Source organism: Camelina sativa, chromosome 2 (assembly GCF_030686135.1).
Source record: "Camelina sativa cultivar CO46 ecotype springtype chromosome 2, ASM3068613v1".
In the NCBI taxonomy this organism is placed as follows: Eukaryota; Viridiplantae; Streptophyta; class Magnoliopsida; order Brassicales; family Brassicaceae; genus Camelina; species Camelina sativa.
The window spans coordinates 17,589,694-17,608,810 of NC_141881.1; the positions used below are offsets into that span (position 1 = coordinate 17,589,694).

At 38.6% G+C, this 19,117-nt stretch overlaps 1 protein-coding gene and 2 pseudogenes across 2 annotated transcripts; 2 read left to right on the plus strand and 1 right to left on the minus strand.

Moving 5' to 3' along the window:
• On the minus strand, nucleotides 1-1,664 carry LOC104724225 (UDP-glycosyltransferase 91C1 pseudogene; annotated as a pseudogene). The gene has a single exon (XR_015580174.1). The product of XR_015580174.1 is annotated as a UDP-glycosyltransferase 91C1 pseudogene (transcript).
• Nucleotides 1,665-9,196: 7,532 nt separating this feature from the next.
• LOC147948787 (uncharacterized) lies at nucleotides 9,197-14,283 on the plus strand (annotated as a pseudogene).
• A 655-nt stretch (nucleotides 14,284-14,938) lies between these two features.
• Nucleotides 14,939-17,442, plus strand: LOC104724230 (AT-hook motif nuclear-localized protein 17). Its single transcript, XM_010442692.3, has one exon. It carries the CDS (start codon nucleotides 16,386-16,388, stop codon nucleotides 17,202-17,204), a length of 819 nt encoding a protein of 272 aa, XP_010440994.2. The 5' UTR covers nucleotides 14,939-16,385; the 3' UTR covers nucleotides 17,205-17,442.
• The last annotated feature ends 1,675 nt before the right edge of the window (nucleotides 17,443-19,117 follow it).

The window sequence follows — 19,117 nt, forward strand, 5'->3', positions numbered from 1 at the left end:
AGTTCAAAGACACGATTTATTGGATTATACGAATATTTTAAGTTTATCTTTGTGTCTTTTTATTTTTCTTCCAAATTAAATATATATCTTGATTGGATGCTCCCACGGCAGCCGTAATGGACAAAAGCCTAAATCATATCAACAACTAGATGATGACGATGATGATGATCCTTTACTTGTCATAAAACTGACAATTTCGTCAACGTGGCGAATATTCTCATCCATGTTCCCAAACAAACCTTTCATCAGCTTAGCTTTATCCCTTATTGACTCACCTTCTTCATCCACCATCACCAATCTAACCGAGTCAGCCACCGAGCAAGAATCAAACGACCCATCTCTCTCATCTCTTAAAACCTCAACACCAATCCCCTTCCCATGCAACAGTCTCGTGTTAAGCCCTTGCTCATTCAGCACCGGCAAAAAGATCGGAGCTTTACCAAAACCTAACCCTTCGACCACTGAGTTCCAGCCACAGTGTGTCAAGAACCCTCCCACTGACTCGTGCCTCAGTATTTTCACTTGTGGAACCCATCCAACATGAACCATGCCACGTCCCTTGACTCTTTCCTCGAACCCGTCTGGAGTCAGTGGCTCGTTCCTTAGAACCCAAAAGAAAGGTGTCTCTGACTTCTCCAACCCAAGAGCTAGCTCGGTGACTTCCTCACGACAGAGACTCGCTTCCGTGCCGAGTGACACGTAAACCACTGAGTTAACTCGCTGCTTGTCGAGCCACTCTTTAATACGAACCCATGTTGTATCGTCGTCTTCAATAACCGGAGGAAGAAACCCGGTTGGAAAAACCGGTTTTTGGTACAGATCTTTTAGTAAACCAAACCATTCCGATTCAAATTCCGGACAGCTACGGACAAAAACCGCATCGCTCTCGCCGATAGAGTAACCGAACCGGACAGAATCAGAAACCCCGGTTACATCTTCATCCGTCTTCTCAACGTATCTTGTGACTTCATGATAACGAAACGCGACGTTTGACTTAAACGGAACCCACGGCGGCACCACCGTGAAATCTTCCGGGGTAGTTCTGAACTCATCAATCAACGACGAAGACGGTCCTAAGAAACAGAGAGTTGCAGCGTTAAAGAGACTAAAGAAGGCCTTGGAGATTCCAAGCTCAGCCGCAATAGAAGGGAGCCAGTGAGACGCGTAGTCGTATATGATCCAGTCCGGAGAAGACCGTAGGAGAAACTCTTTCAACGGTGCCTGGAGAAGGTCAAAGGCGGCTTTGAGAGACTGTTGCTTGTTGTAAGGTACGTCCATGGAAGATTCTGAGGTTGGAGACAAGCCGGAGATGAGAGGGAGAGGGAAAGAGACGAAGGTGATGGAGGAGGAGAGGTTTGATGGTAGTTTGGGAAGTCTTTCGAGGTTTCTTGGTGTTGATATGAAGGAGATCTTGTGACCCTTTTGAGCTAGCAACTTAGAGAGACTAAGAAAAGGAAGAAGATGACCCATAGCTAACCATGGAAACATGGCTATGTGCATAACTTCTTCTTCTCTCTTGTCCTCCATATTTGTTTTTCTTAATTTGCAAAATTTAATCAGCCATCCTATATGAATACATGAAAAAAAATAACAAGTAAGATTACACATTGATGATATGTATGTCATATACATATATATGAGTAGCCCTGGGCATTCGGGTTTCGGTTCGAGTTCGGGTTATCGGATGTAGGAGTTTAGTACCCGATAGGGTAAATCTTAAAAATCAGTTTTGGTTCGGGTCGGGTTTTTCGGATTCGGGTCGGTTCGGATTAGAATTCTGATACCCGGAAAAAACCCGGAAAAAATTGGTTCCATATCGGTTTGGTTTATGCCTACCCGAATACACTAATTTTCTACCCGATTCTACCCGAAAATCGGAAATTTGCCTTTATAAACCGAAAACCGGTTTATACCCGAGACTAAGTGACCTGCAAATTGATTCTACACAACACAAGTACAAGCACTTATTCCTGCAAATTTGACACCAATATTCAATAGATAATAGAATTCATCCATGAAAATCCAACATTCCAAGTCATACAAATGGGAGAAACAGTAGTACTAGATAGCAGAAACTAAAGAAAAGTTTTCAAATTCTTGCCAAAACAACAAATCCAAGTCTAGGACTATGGAAAACATCAAAACAAATAGTAGGAAACTGGAAAACAAAACACAATGATGACTTGATTTTGCTCTCCTTCTGGACCTAATACAATAAAAACCAAAGAACAATATTAATCCATTGGTAGACTGAGAGAACAATATCAATCCATTAGTCAAGACTCGAGTATATAATACCTCAGTAGCTCACTCCCTTGATCAGTTTTTCTACTGATCTTTCAGTCTTCGACAATGAAACCAGGTTCAAACTCTATCAAAGAACATAAACAAAACAAGGTTAGAAAATAGAAATCATAATTTGTGAAGTATAACTCAGAATCAGAACTATAAGAATCGATAATTACCTCTCATAAACTCATCTTGCAACTCTAATTCAGCAAGCATCTGTTGAATGGTTGAGACTCCTCTTTCACTGATATTAACTTCACATTTTAACCATTGCTCAGTACACATCAAGACTTCAATCGTGTAATCTGTCAAACAGCTTCTGCATGAATCTAAAACTCTTCCACTTGTGCTGAATGCAGATTCTGAAGCTACCGATGACACTTGCATAGCAAGTATATCCTTAGCTATTAGAGAGAACCGGAAACTTTCCACTATTGACTTTCCACCATGACAGCAAATCATACTCTACGCCACTTATAAGATTTGGCTTCTCCACATTTTCTTCCAAGTAAATCTCCAACTCATTAGCTGAATTGTGAATTCCTGTTTCCATAACAATCTCATTCCATACACTGTCCATTGGTTCATAGGCAACACGATTACCAAGAACTGTTCTCTCAGTGAATCCACTTCCAACTTGCTCTTGAGACTGATATCCTCCTAGTCCTTGTTGTGATTGAGACTGAGATTGAGAAGATGATCCACTAGTAGTTCTAATCACTGAACTGCTATACTCATCATAGAGATCCTTCAAGATCTTTTTGACTGAATCATAAAGATGAGTAGCCTCTGCAGTCTTTTCGTCGTAGAGTGTATCAAAACAGAGCTTCAAATAACTCATCTTCTTCCTAGGATCAAAAACAGTAGCCACTATCAACAGTTTGTTCATTTCCGTCTTATCCCCAAATGGATCCCAATACTTCCCCAACTTCTTTAACATACCTGAAGCTTTCGTCTGCAGTTTTTCCTCAACTCCAGGACTAAGACTTAACGCCGTAATGGTTTTAGTAATGGTGACTATCTCATTGTAGATTTTATGAGAGGCAACACTAGTTGAAGCTGAAAGAACCAATGTAGACTTGTAAAAAATGATAAGAGTCTGAACCAACCTCTCAACTTCATCCCAATGATCTCTAACTGGTGGTCCAATCCTTTTCTTTCCATCCACCTTTTCCTGAAAATAATCATTGTAGGGTTTATCTTCAGCCTCCATCTTCTCAAATGCCAGTCTGAACTTTAGAGCTTGTTCTAACATGAGGTAAGTTGAATTCCATCTTGTCTTCACATCTAAAGGGAGGCTTCCTCTTTTGATCTTTCCTGTGTCAACTCGGAAGTCAAACGACTTGAGTCTGTTTGTTGAAGACCTCACATATTGAATACCATTCCGAATTTCAGACACACTGCTATCTATCTCTTGCAGACCCTCCTTCACAATCAAATTCAGAATATGAGTAGCACATCTCAAATGTAAATAATCACCTTTCAAGACCATTGAATCATCTCCAATCTGCTCCATTGCTTCCTTGAATTTCTTCATCGCTGAACTATTAGCTTTAGCATTGTCCACAGTGATGCAAAAAACTCTCTTTATATCCCACTCAGCCAAACAGTCAAGCAGAACCTTAGCAATCGTTTTACCTTTATGATCATCAACATTCTTGAATCCTATGATCATCTTCTTTAACCTCCACATAACATCAACAAAATGGGCTGTTATTACCATGTAGCTTGATCTAGTAGTCGGAGCAACCCAAATATCTGTCATCAGTGACAATCTCTGCTTGTTCTGTCCTAAAATCTTCTTCATAGCTGCTTTCTTTGTGGCATACATCTCATATATGTCTCTTGTGGCTGTTCTCCGTGAATGAGGCTTATACAACTGAACCTTAGAGCAGAAATGTCGAAAAGCTAAACTCTCTACAAAAGACAATGGTAATTCCCCTATAACCAACATCTCATTAACAGCCTCTCTAAACATTGATTCAGAAACCTTACTAACAATTAAACTGCCACCAACACTATCAGGAGTAAACACAGTTTGAGTTTTGTCTTGATTAGCACTCGCCCATACCTTGTATGCTTTGCAGGTTTTTCTGATATGATTCTTCAGAGTGGAGGTTCCAGACTTGGTTGCACAAGCCATTTCTTTCTTACAGTAATTGCAGTTGCACTTGTCCGGATTTGCTGACTGTCTGGTGAAGTGTTCCCAAACCCAAGATATTGTCTTCTTTATCTTTCCCCTTTCTTTATCCTCATTTTCTTTATCTTTACCCTCACTTTCTTTATCTTTACCCTCACTTTCTTTATCTTTCCCCTTTCTTGTCTTTCCAGAGATAGGCGTTTGAACATCAGCATCATCATCTGTTGAAACATCTATCATCGGATCATCATTGTTTGCTGGATTATCACAAGAAGCCATCTGCATCAGCATGAAGTAGAAGTTTTAAATAAAACAGTCACAAGGCACAAAGTGTTAAGTTAGAACTAGAATAGTACAAGTTATAAGACAAAATGAGGAAAAATCGAGAATCAAACAAGTTAGACACTTAGACTACAACATCTAATTCTAATATGAGATGAGACCATACAGATTACAGAATCCAATACCCAAAAATCCAACATCTAATTCTAACATATACCCAGAAATCGATATATAAAACTCGATTAAGACTAAACTCATCAGTCATCAATGATTAAATTTGGTTTGAATCACAATTCACAAATAGAAAAATGAAAAACAGAAAAGTAGAAAACAATAAGAGACGGTGGTGGTGGAATTTACCTCCGATTGGTTTCTTGACAAGGCGGAAGGTGGAGAAGTGACCTCCAGAGATTGAATGGTTTGAGTTAGGGTTTCCAGGTTTGCGTTTGATAATATATTGACCATAGACATTAAGAAAGGCAACAAAAAATTCGATAATCGAGGCTAGAAGGAAACTCAATCGATAATCCTGCCTAACCCTAATTCCCCATGCTCTCATTCTCATAGGCTCATATACCGCGGTGCCGCCCAACATTTATGAAGGGTTATAGAAACCGAAGGCTATAGGATTAATGTTTTGGGTTTTCGGGTTACCCTTTCGGGTATAGGATAAAAACCGAAACCAAACTCGTAACCACGAGTACACATATATAGAAACTGATGGTGTAAAAAGTCTAGAACCAAACCTGCCCGAAACCGGGTTTTTCGGGCCGGTTTCGGTTTGAGTGCTCGGGTCCGATTTTTTTGCCCAAGACTATATATGAGTTTAGAAACATTAATCCTATAGAAACATTGAGTGCTCGGGTTCCAGACTTGGTTGCACAAGCCATTTCTTTCTTACAGTAATTGCAGTTGCACTTGTCCGGATTTGCTGACTGTCTGGTGAAGTGTTCCCAAACCCAAGATATTGTCTTCTTTATCTTTCCCCTTTCTTTATCCTCATTTTCTTTATCTTTACCCTCACTTTCTTTATCTTTACCCTCACTTTCTTTATCTTTCCCCTTTCTTGTCTTTCCAGAGATAGGCGTTTGAACATCAGCATCATCATCTGTTGAAACATCTATCATCGGATCATCATTGTTTGCTGGATTATCACAAGAAGCCATCTGCATCAGCATGAAGTAGAAGTTTTAAATAAAACAGTCACAAGGCACAAAGTGTTAAGTTAGAACTAGAATAGTACAAGTTATAAGACAAAATGAGGAAAAATCGAGAATCAAACAAGTTAGACACTTAGACTACAACATCTAATTCTAATATGAGATGAGACCATACAGATTACAGAATCCAATACCCAAAAATCCAACATCTAATTCTAACATATACCCAGAAATCGATATATAAAACTCGATTAAGACTAAACTCATCAGTCATCAATGATTAAATTTGGTTTGAATCACAATTCACAAATAGAAAAATGAAAAACAGAAAAGTAGAAAACAATAAGAGACGGTGGTGGTGGAATTTACCTCCGATTGGTTTCTTGACAAGGCGGAAGGTGGAGAAGTGACCTCCAGAGATTGAATGGTTTGAGTTAGGGTTTCCAGGTTTGCGTTTGATAATATATTGACCATAGACATTAAGAAAGGCAACAAAAAATTCGATAATCGAGGCTAGAAGGAAACTCAATCGACAATCCTGCCTAACCCTAATTCCCCATGCTCTCATTCTCATAGGCTCATATACCGCGGTGCCGCCCAACATTTATGAAGGGTTATAGAAACCGAAGGCTATAGGATTAATGTTTTGGGTTTTCGGGTTACCCTTTCGGGTATAGGATAAAAACCGAAACCAAACTCGTAACCACGAGTACACATATATAGAAACTGATGGTGTAAAAAGTCTAGAACCAAACCTGCCCGAAACCGGGTTTTTCGGGCCGGTTTCGGTTTGAGTGCTCGGGTCCGATTTTTTTGCCCAAGACTATATATGAGTTTAGAAAAAAGTATACATATAATATTTTTTTATCAGAGGATCGAGAAAAGTATACATAATATATAAATTTTATATTCAATACATGATTAACGTACTAACACGATAATTAATAACTGATGACACACCTTAATTTAGTTTGGAACGAATTTTTGAAGTTAGGTCATCATCGGACAGCTCACGTAGACGGTATTCATCATTAGGCTTGGTGAGATTAAATGAAAACTTTATAATTACTAGGTTTTGAACCCACGCTACGCATGGGTTTATTTGATTTATTTTGGTAAAAATTATATATGATTGATGACAGTTATAAATTTTTAGCTTATATAAAATTTTAAAATACAATTGATTGGTAAAAATTTTACTTTTTAAAAATATAAAAGTCACTTGTGTTTAAAATTTTACCTCACATATCCTAAACCGTTTCTTTGACTATCAGACAAACAAAACATTTTTATAATCATGAATTAATGTTTTCTCATATTTAATTGACCACCACCATCTATATCATTTTCATTGTCAAATTTTCATGATAAATGTCAATGTTACTTTTACCGTCCGATTCTTCATTATACTCTTCTTCTTCCTCTTCCTCATCAGCTTCCTCACATTCTTCCATTGAATAATCATTTAAAACCTTTTTTTTAGACTACCACACATGTTAACCCATCAAACTCTAATACCAAAATCATTGTCTCTTGTCTCATAAAATTTGTACAATTTTACGGACCAGCTTAGTCACTACATGCACCCAATTATTGATACTTTCACCTGTATATTTACTCGGTTTTAGATCCACATGTATTGAAACTTTTCAAACCAAAATCCTTAATACTACAAAATTGCAAATTACTTGTAGAGAAAGTAATATGAACACATGTATAGCTAATAAAACAAGTGTGCTTGTCATCGACCCTTCTTCTTTAAACTTCAAAAATTAACTCAAATAACATCAAATCAAGATCTTGTGATGTCAATCCTTCTTCCTTTGATCCAAAATTTAATTTTACAGAAAAATATTAAATCATTTATAAAGTCATACATAAAAACATGTTTTAAATTTTTGAAAGTTAAATATTAATAATACTTAAACTTCTTATAGAGTTTAAATATTTATAATATTTTAAATTTTCTACGAAGGTATTTATAATATTTTTAAACATCCTATAAAGTTTAAATATTTATAATATTTGAACTTTTTAAAAGTTTTAATAATTATAATATTTTAAACTTTTTAAATTTTTAAATTTGGATGCCTGATAAATCAAACTTCCTGCTCATTCATAGTTGGAAGCATATTAGTCTTATTTATAATGGTTCTCAGCCATTGTCTAAAATTTTCTAGCCGATTTGGGACGTTGTAAATACACTTATTTAGAAGTATTTTAATATAGAAATTTAACATAATTTCAAAAATGTTAAATATTGAGTTGTATGATCGCGATTTGTCGTTTAAAAAATATTTTAATATAGAAAATTCTAAATTTTTTTAAAAATGTTAATTAATGGCATGTCGAATTCCAATTGAATGTTTTAAATCCTAGGTGGACAGCCTTAGGAGCTTATAGCTTCTACTTTTATTTAGTATAGATTACCATTGTTATCATAAAATATATCAATCAACCCGAAAAACAATCGGAATCAACGATAAATGAATTTTCTTACGATAAATTCCCAAGCATAAAGACTATGAATAACTCGTGGCCATTGACAAGTAAATTGTCATGGGTAGAGCGGATCTAGTAATTATGGGGGTCAGCTGCCCCACTAAATTTTTTTTTAATGTATTTTTAGTTATAAATTGTAATATGACTTTTTTAAGTTTAGTAATTTGACCCTTACAAATTTTATATTTTGATTTCGATCCTTACAAATTTTATATTCACCACATTTTAGACTAAATTTCTATTTTGATTTTTCAAAAATTGCATTTTTACCCTATTTTTTAAAAGAGTTTTATTTTAACCTTCTAAATTTTACATTTTTATTCTTTCAAAAAATAAGTTTATTTGGACCCTTCTAACTTTTTTTTCTGCCTCCGCCAATGGGTAGAGATTTGTGACCAACTGTTGCCTTTGTGTCACTATTTTTATTAGTGGCGGTCTTGTTGTGAAATGTTATTCTTGGCATCAAAATATTGTTTCTACTTTTCTACCCTTGCACACAATGGTGATATGCCTAATTAAGTTCTTCTTTCTCTTAATTAGTAATGGTGAAAATGAGCATTGGTTTTGATTAGTTAATACCTAAGATACAAAGATTAATCCTCATTAATAATCATCACAAATTGGCTAAAGCTTCTAACACTTGAATAATCGAAATAATATTGTAAGACATTTGTAAAACATTTTTTCAAACTTTTGAAAATACATTTTAAAGCAACCATGAAATTGGAGTGGAGTAGAAGGAAAATTTTTATTAATTGTAAAACGCAAGAACGTGGCAAGGGCGAAAAAAGGTGATTAGGGTTTTTTTACTTTTTGGTCAGGCATGGTGTTGCCGGCGGCTTCTCCAAGCCGTTCTGCGATGGATTTGGGGCAGTCGGAGGCTCTAGTGGTGGATAAACAAACAGAGATGGTATCTGCGGGCTCCTTTGATGGCTCCATGGTAGCTTAGTCGGTTGATAAGGATTTGGGGGATGGTTCGAAAGAGGTGTCTTTGTCGCTTCAGCCTGCGGCGGTGACTCAACCGGGCAAACGTTCTTTTCTTCAAGTGGCTCAAAAGCGTGTTTTCTCTCAACAGAAGTTCGAAGTTTCAGAAGTGGATGGAAAGGAGGGAGTCGTTGTCCCTAGGGAGGTGTTTGTTGGAGCAAAGCCCCTTTAGGAGGATTCCGTGATTGGTAAGTTTCTCCATGTCAAAGCTCCTCATGTGGGGATAATCCATATGATCGTGAACAAGATCTGGAGGTTAGGGGATCAGACATCTTTGATTGATATTTTCGCAGTGAACGAGTCTACGGTTAAGTTCCACATAAGGAATGAGGCTGTGAGACAAAGAGTTCTAAATCGTGGCATGTGGAATATTACTGATCTTCCGATGATAGTCTCGAAATGGACACCGTTTGCTGAAGAAGCTCAACCTGCTATGAAATCTATACCCTTATCGGTTACGCTTAAAAATATCCCTCCCACTATGTTTACGGATAAGGATTTGGAGTACTTAGCAAGGGCGGTTGGAAAACCTCTACGGTTGCATCCTAAAACAGAGGCGTGTGTTAGTTTCACAGAAGCACAAGTTTTGGTGGAAGTTGACTTGACAAAGGAGCTTCCTGCAGAGTATGTGTTTATGGGAGAGGAGGAAGGTTAACTTGACACTATAATCTGTTAGTTACCCTTGGTTACCGCCGCGTTGTTCCCGTTGTAAGAAATGGGGTCATCTTTTGCCTACTTGTCTATCCCATGGGGAGCTTTTTGTCAGGGAGCAGCAGGTTCAGCAGTCCCCAGCTTTCGATGCAACTGTTTTTTTGACCCCATCATTAGCTCACCGTAACACCGTGGAGGAGGATCCGTCGATCTTGAGGAATGACAACCTTGAGAAAGATGTTAGTGATGATGTTGAGGAACAGGATGGTGAAGGTTGGCAAACCCCAAAAACGGGTCGTAGTCCAAGTAAGCGAGTTGACTCTTCGACGTCTGGTGTGGCTTCTCTGCTCTCAAATTTATACTCTGTTTTGGGAGATGATGAGGAGTCGCAAGCAGGGGAAGGCGATGATGCAGATCCCCCACTTGATCAGGTTGTACAAGTAGGATTGGCTAACCCAAATGTTACGGTTCGACACGCTGATGCTGGCACTCAGTCACGAGATTTGCAGGGTGAGGTCTCTTTACGGCCTTACTTACCACGTAACTCCAAAACTGCTCATAAGACAGTCTCGAATTTGCTTGCTCCTACTAAGAATAGGAAACCTACCTCGCACCATTAATGTCTGGGTTCTTTTGGAATGTTCGTGGTCTAAACAAATCTTCTAAGCATTCCATAATAAAATGGTGGGTGGAGAGTAATGATTTTCAGTTTGGGTGTCTACTTGAGACTCGTGTTAGGGAGAGGAAGGCTCAACGGTTGATGAGTGGTCTATTTCCTGCATGGTCTTTTCTAACTAATTATGAATATAATCGTCGGGGCGTATTTGGGTTATGTGGAAAAGAAATGTGAGGTTGGATCCTTTCTATAAAAGTGAGCAGATGATCACCTGTTTAGTGACTGTTGAGGGTCAGGAGACGTTTTTCTGTTCATTTGTATATGCTTTGAATACAGTGGAGGCTAGGAAGGAACTGTGGCAAGAGATCAAAGATCATTCAGACTCGCCTATTTTGCATAATAAACCTTGGATCCTGATGGGGGATTATAATGAAACGCTAGATATGGTCGAGCACTCCAGAGTGGATGATAGTCCGATGGTTACAGGGGGAATGCGTGATTTTCAAGCTGCTGTCAGTCACTGCTCTCTCTCGGATATGGCTTATCATGGTCCTCTTTATACATGGTGCAATAAGAGGGAGAATGAACTTACTCTTAAAAAGCCAGATCAAGTGTTGAAGAATGACGCCTGGGAGCGTTCTTACTCGCAGTCGTACAGTGTCTTTGCCACAGGTGGCTGCTCTGATCATTTGTGTTGCCGTATCGTGATTCAAGGAGAGGATGCTCCTAATACTGTACGTCGTCACCCTTTTAAGTTCGTTAATCTTTTAACTGACATGGAGGAATTTAGACCACTGGTGGGAGAGTATTGGCATGATACAGAACCTTTGTTCTTATCTACATCTTCTCTGTTTCGGTTCTCCAAAAAGCTTAAAGGTCTTAAACCTGCTCTGTGGTCGTTGGCGAAGAGACGGCTGGGGAATCTTGTTCGCAAGATGGCGGAGGCTTATCAGGTATTATGCCAAAAGCAACAGGCAAATTTGATTAATCCATCTACTCAGTTGATGGAGGAGGAGATCACTGCTTTTAAACGATGGGATTTTCTGGCTAATCTTGAGGAGAAGTATAGGAAACAGAAATCAAAGCTCCATTGGCTGCAGGTGGGGGATAGAAACAATAAAACGTTTCACCGTGCGGCAAAAGCTAGGGAAGCAGTGAATAGTATAAAGGAGGTTCAATGCTTGGATGGTAGTGTTGTTAGAGATAGCAATGATATCAGACAAGAGGCAGAGCGGCACTTCAGAGAATTCTTGCAGGCGGTTCCCGCGAGTTTTGAGGGAATCACGATGGAGATGCTTGAGCAGCTGTTACCATTCTGATGTAGTCTCGTTGATCAGCAACTCCTAACCCGTGTGGTTTCTGAGGATGAAATTAAGCATGCCCTTTTCTCCATGCCGAGTGACAAATCCCCGGGACCTGATGGTTTCACTTCAGAGTTCTTCAAAGCTACTTGGGAAATCTTGGGACAAGAGTTTGTGCTAGCTGTTCAATCTTTTTTTGCAAAAGGATTTTTACCTAAAGGTGTGAATACTACCATACTTGCACTTATTCCAAAGACGACTTCTGCAAAGGAGATGAAGGACTACCGTCCTATTTCTTGCTGTAATGTGCTCTATAAGGTGATTTCGAAAACTATTGCTAATCGCCTTAAGAGGTTACTACCAAAGTTCATCTCTAGTAACCAGTCTGCCTTTGTTCAAGATCGCTTTTTGATTGAGAATGTCCTACTTGCCACTGAATTGGTAAAAAATTATCATAAGTCGTCTCTCTCTGGCAGTTGTGCCATTAAGATAGACATCTCCAAGGCGTTCAATTCAGTTCAATGGTCCTTCTTGTCCAAGATTTTTACTGCTCTGTGCTTCCCGCCAATATTTATTCGTTGGCTCAGGTTGTGCGTGTCGACAGCTTCATTCTCGGTTCAGGTTAACGGTGAACTTGCAGGATATTTTCGCAGTTCGCGTGGTCTGCGTCAAGGGTGTGCCTTATCGCCATACTTATTCGTTATGTGTATGGATGTGCTCTCCAAGATGTTAGACAGGACAGCGGGGGAACGTTTTTGGTTACCACCCGCGGTGTCAGAATTTGGGCCTCACTCATTTAAGTTTCGCGGATGATCTCATGGTGCTGTATGATGGTAAGTTGCGGTCTATTGAGGGGATTTTAGCAGTGTTTGATCAGTTTGCCAAAATGTCTTGACTCACGATAAGTTTGGCGAAGTCAACCATCTACATGGCTGGCGATGTCTCTAATCCACCTTATATGCAACTTCCCTTCACGGTTGGTTGCTTACCGGTTCGTTACCTCGGTCTTCCTCTCGTCACCAAGAGGCTTACTGTAGCGGATTGCTCACCTCTTTTGGAGTATATTCGAAAATGTATTAGTTCCTGGACTGCTCGATACTTTTCTTACGATGGTCGATTCAATTTGATATCCTCTGTTTTGTGGAGTATTTGTAGTTTTTGGATGGGTGCTTATCATTTACCCTGTGCGTGCATTGCTGAGATCGAATCGTTATGTTCTGCTTTTCTTTGGTCTGGGACAGAGATGAGCACTAAAAAGGTTAAGGTATCCTGGGACGTTGTTTGTGAGCCTAAGGCAGAGGGGGGCCTCGGTTTACCATCTTTGAAAGAAGCAAATTTAGTGAGTTGTTTGCGGATCTGGCGGTTAGTGTCCCATGGTAACTCCTTGTGGGTGAAATGGTCTTCCATTAATCTCTTCAGGCAAACTTCATTCTGGTCAGTTAATGGTGCAATCAGCTTGGGCTCCTGGATATGGAAAAAACTTCTAAAATATCACGAATTGGCAAAAACGTTTTGTAAAGTGGAGGTTGGGAATGGCGAGCGTACTTCTTTTTGGTTTGATAACTGGTCCGACTTGGGTCCTTTCATTGATATTGTGGGTGGTAGAGGAGTTATAGATTGGGGATCAGGCGCTACAGTTCACTATCGGATGCTTGGACGAATAGAAGGCGACGAAGGCATCGCTCGGAACAGCTAACTGTGTTGGAGAATGCTCTGCATTCTCAATGGCAGCGAAGGCAGGAGAAACCATATCAACTATTGTGGCGTGGAAAGAATGATGTTTTCAAGCAGCGGTTCTCAACACGAGACACATGGAACCATATTCGAACAACATCGGCTACGGTCTCATGGTATCGTGGTGTTTGGTTTAGCCATGCTACACCAAAGTTTTCTTTCTATGCATGGTTGGCAGTTCTAGACCGTCTTTCAAAGGGGATGCGTATGGTGGCTTGGAACGGGTGGCTTGCGGGTACTTGTATTTTATGCCACTCTGCTATGAAATCGAGAGATAACCTATTTTTTAGCTGCTCTTTCGTCTCAGACGTGTGGTCGGCACTGTCAAAAGGTCCTCTGGGTGTGCGGTATACGACAGATTGGTCAGCACTACTAGAGTTCATTTCAGACTCCCAGCTCCACAGGGTTGATGGGTTCCTCATCAGGTATGTCTTCCAAGCAGTCATCTACATGATTTGGCGTGAGCGTAATGGGCGCCGTCATGGCGAAGTTTCACACAATGCAGCATGTATCATTGAATGGATAGAGAAACAAGTTCGTGATCAACTGCTCACTATTGGCCTCTTGGGTGACCGGCGGTATGATGAAGCTTTTCAAAAGTGGTTACACTCTCGGCAATTGTAATTCTAATACTTCTATTTTTGTTATGATTCTAAATTTTTATAACTTGCTGCACTAGTTGTAACAATGTTTATTTTTTCTTTAATATAATTTAACATTCTATTCAAAAAAAAAAAAAAAAATTGGAGTAGAGTGGGACGATCACACAATATTTCTTACTGGTGACTGGTGACCAATTTTATTTACTGCGATTGCACCATCCCTTCTTAACATTTACAATAAGCCATTGAAAATGGAAATTTCGCATTCAATTTAAATCTTAAAGGTGCAATGACAAACCTTAGCCACCAAACATGATTATGTTTCAAATTTAGAGATGGCTTTGAGAAAGGCTATTCGTATAATATTTTCAAAAGTTCAGAAACAAACAATAAATAAATAGCGTCAACGACAGTTGGTAGAAGAATTCTAAAGTTTTCTAGTGAAAAAAGAACAGTAACATGTAAAAAATTAATAATGAATCATGAAGGAGAAGAAGAGTAGAAATGAGGATATAGCAAGAGAGATGTGATGGAGACCCGAATTGGTTCTCAGCACACTCCAGATTTGGGATATAGGGGATGTTCCTCTCATCTCTCGTCCCCACTTGTCTCCCATCTTTTTCTATCCCCATTTATAAACCAAATCATTTTTCTTTAGAATATATAAAAACTACACATATATATCCAAATGACTATAGAGCAAAAGTCTTATTTTTTTGTTGACTTACAACCATTTTTTTTTCTTACTGTTGATACTAAAGTCTCGTAATTGTTTTATATATTATTTGTTATAGTAAAAATCTGATCATGGGCTGTTTTTTTTTTTTTAAATAAAACCTAAAAACTCTCTGTCTTCTCTCTAGCCAAAAAACCGCCGTCGCTTAGTTTTGACCGGCTCTGGTGGCTTCTTCAGCACTGGAATTGGGTTTTTCTGTTTAGTTTGTCTTTGTTTTCTTCTTTTATCAGCATATGCATGTCTTTTTCTTCCAACGGCATCAGATCTAGATTTTCAAATCTAGAATTTTTTAAGCTTAGATCTTCCTAACCTTAGATTTTAGCTTCTTGGCTTTTGGTTTCTCCGTCAAGTTTAGCTTCAGATCTGGCCATTTCTTGGCTGAGGCAGTTCCCAACCGCTCTTCACTGCCTCTGATGAAGATTCTTCACCAACGCAGATCGAGATCTCTTTCTTGTTTTTAAAGAGTCATTCTTCCTAAGTGGTCTCTAGGCTTTGGTATTGTCTCACCGCCCCCGGTAGCTCCTCCGTGAAGCAACATAAAGGGTCTCACGGCTTACTCATTCGGTTCTAACTAGTGGTAAAAGAGGTTCTTGCATGTTAACCTGTTGTGTGTTTTTTCTTATCTCAGATTTGTTTTTAATCATCATCATAAGTTTTAGGTTTTAAATCTCTTTTTTTGGATCTCTTGTTTCTGATCCGAGAAGTAGTGAATGAGTATTGTGTAATTTATCTGTTTGGGTTGTTTCTCCTTTAGCTTCCAGAAGTGTTTTTATAGTTTAAGTCTCCGAAAGAATTAAATTCCTTGTCGCCCTCTGTATTTCTTCTTGAAATTATTATCAATAAATCATTCAGACGAAAAAAAGAAAAGACTATCTATTTTTTGACGTATTCTTAAAATAATTTACATTTGGTTTAGTTTTGGTGTAAAAATAGTTGATTATATCAACCTCCAAAAACTTTATTTTTTTTTTATAAAGAAAAAGGTCAAATAAAAGAGAGAGGGGTGTGTGAACCCACAGCACAGCACACCACACCACACCAAAACACAAATTAGACAGAATCAGACATATAAATATTTATCTTTACTTGCAATTCCCAACTAGCGGCGCCGCTCTCTCTTCTTTCTCTTTTCTTGCTTTCAAAGCTCATCTTCCCCTTCTTCCCTATCCTCTCATTTCTCCTTTATTAATCATAATAAAAAAAGAAAAAAACAATACTTTTCCATTATTTTATAATCACACCCTACCATTTCCCAAAGGATCTCCATCTTCTTCTTTATACAAACCTCCTCATCTTCTTCTTCCTCTTTTTTTCTTTTAATATCATTTACACAAAAATCCAAAGCCAAATCTCTAATAAACAAATCCACCAAAAAAAAAAGAAAAAAAATGAAAGGTGAATACAGAGACCAAAAGAGTAACGAAATGTTCTCAAAGCTTCCTCAACATCAACAACAACAACAACACTCTCTGACCTCTCACTTCCACCTCTCCTCCACCGCCGCCACACCAACCGTCGATGACTCCTCCATCGAAGTCGTCCGACGTCCACGTGGAAGACCACCAGGTTCCAAAAACAAACCCAAACCACCCGTCTTCGTCACGCGTGACACCGACCCTCCCATGAGCCCTTACATCCTCGAAGTCCCTTCCGGAAATGACGTCGTCGAAGCCATCAACCGTTTCTGCCGGCGTAAATCCATAGGAGTCTGCGTTCTCAGCGGCTCTGGCTCCGTGGCTAACGTCACTTTACGTCAGCCTTCTCCCGCAGCTCCTGGCTCGACCATAACGTTCCACGGCAAGTTCGATCTCCTCTCCGTCTCCGCAACCTTCCTCCCTCCTCCGCCTCGTACTTCCTTGTCTCCACCGGTATCTAACTTCTTCACCGTCTCTCTCGCCGGACCTCAAGGACAGATCATAGGAGGGTTCGTCGCCGGTCCGCTTATTTCCGCGGGAACAGTCTACGTCATCGCTGCAAGCTTCAACAACCCTTCTTACCACCGTTTACCAGCGGATGAAGAGCAGAAACACTCTGCGGGGACAGGGGAAAGAGAGGGCCAATCTCCGGCGGTCTCTGGTGGCGGTGAAGAGTCAGGACAGATGGCGGGAAGTGGAGGAGAGTCGTGTGGGGTTTCAATGTACAGTTGCCACATGGGTGGCTCTGATGTTATTTGGGCCCCTACCGCCAGGGCTCCACCGCCCTTCTAAACCAATCCTTCTCTTACACAACTCGAACCTTCTTTTTTGGTATTAGGATGAATCAAGAAACTAGGGTTTTTTTCTTTCTTTTTTGGCTTTTGATCATGAAGTATCATCGTTTGCTTTTTTTGTTTGTATCATCAGAATTGACAACTCTCATGCTTAATCTTTTTTCCCACGGTGTAATCTTTGGTTTAGCTTTCTTCTATGCGGTTACAAGTTCAATATTAATTTGATTTGACTCGTATGACTCATATAGAATATGTGCTACCAAGTGTCTTCCATCGTATTCTAGAGATATTTAAGAATAGTTGTCTCTAATGATTGTGTTCCATTTTTTATACTCTTTGTTATTGGATTTGTTATGCTTTGTTTATTGTGGATCTTCAAAAGTGTGGCTGGTAGTGTATATTAATGGTTTTTATTAGGATTTTAGCTAATTTTGAGAGAACCTTACAATTTTGGATGCATTTCAAGGAAGCAGGCTTTTACTTTATCCTCCACACCATCGAGACCTTACAATTTTGGCGGCATTGTCCATTTACTTTTTAAGTTTCATAACAGTTAAATACAAACAAAAAAAAAGAGTAAAAAATGTACAAATGGTTTGTCATATACTAGTAGTCTACACTCTACAGGTTGGTTTCCATTATATAGATATTCATTAAAAAAAAATGTTATAGACTTAACCAAAAAGGATAATAATGTTAAATTAAGATATATGTATGAGAGAGCAAACTTGTTTGGTGTTTTTTGAGTAAAAAAAGTAAAGAAGCATTAACTATGCATATCTACGTAAGAAGCATTGATTGGACACAGTTTGGATTTGTCTCAAAGTGTCTTGATGGTTTGGACTCATGTCCCTGGTCACACTCATATATCCAGAAGTTTGAAGACTATACATCTGCAATGTCTGCAAAAACACACATATCTATATATAAACACATTCAATACCCACTTGTCTTTTCAGTGCCCTTTCTCTTTATATCTATTTTAGCTTTTTACATTGGGGTTTGGGACTGAAACTTGCAAGAAAGGGAGAAGAAGAAACGTGAACAAACAAAAAAATCGACAACGGCCTTTTCTTTTTGGGTCTTCTTTTTCTTTTTAAATTTGACTCTATCAACTAAATATAATTTAATTAGTTTTTGTTATTTTTGTTAACAATTTAATTATTTTTAGTTCGGATATCTCAACCAGTGGATGAACGGAACAGAGCTTACGAGAACAAGTGCAATGTAAAAAAGCGAGAAAAAGGAAAAACTATGTTTTTGACCCTCACTAACTCTAAATAAGTCAATAATGAAAGCTAATCTTCATCCTTACTAAACTTAAGGTACTTATTAGGTTGTGTTGGACCTTGCTATTTTCACGTTTTTGCTTTGGTATGAGGCCCAAGCTTCTTTTAATTTGCCTCTTGCGAATGGCTAAGTAAACACCTCGAGAAAAAATTAAAAAAGAAAGAAAGAGAAATGCTCTTGTTATCGAAACTTGGTAGATGAATACAAACAAGGATCCAACCCTCATTCATATCACAATGAACCCAAAACGGATGGTAAGAAAAATTCAAATAACAAAGCAAGTTAGATTTGAAAACCTATGATCATAATCATACGTATATATATATCCATAATGAGCAAATGGATTGGGTGACAGATTCTTAAGACTATCTCATAGAGTAGTCCTTGCAAATATCCTAAATATTACTATCTACAAACCTCTACTAAACCTTTTGTAGAGGTCTCTACAAACCAAACTTACAAAAAAGTAAGATCAAAGTTGAACGTTCTTCGGTATGTACAAGAAACGTAAGTGTTCTTTCTTAATTGGACTTCCTTATAACTTATAAGTTATAAGCTTCTTAATTATGGTCTATGGCTAAAATGATTTATACAATATACAGTCTTTAGGAGTTCAATACA

Excerpts from the sequence above, each read along its gene's own strand:
- LOC104724230 (XM_010442692.3), top strand. The coding sequence starts at position 16,386 with ATGAAAGGTGAATACAGAGACCAAAAGAGTAACGAAATGTTCTCAAAG.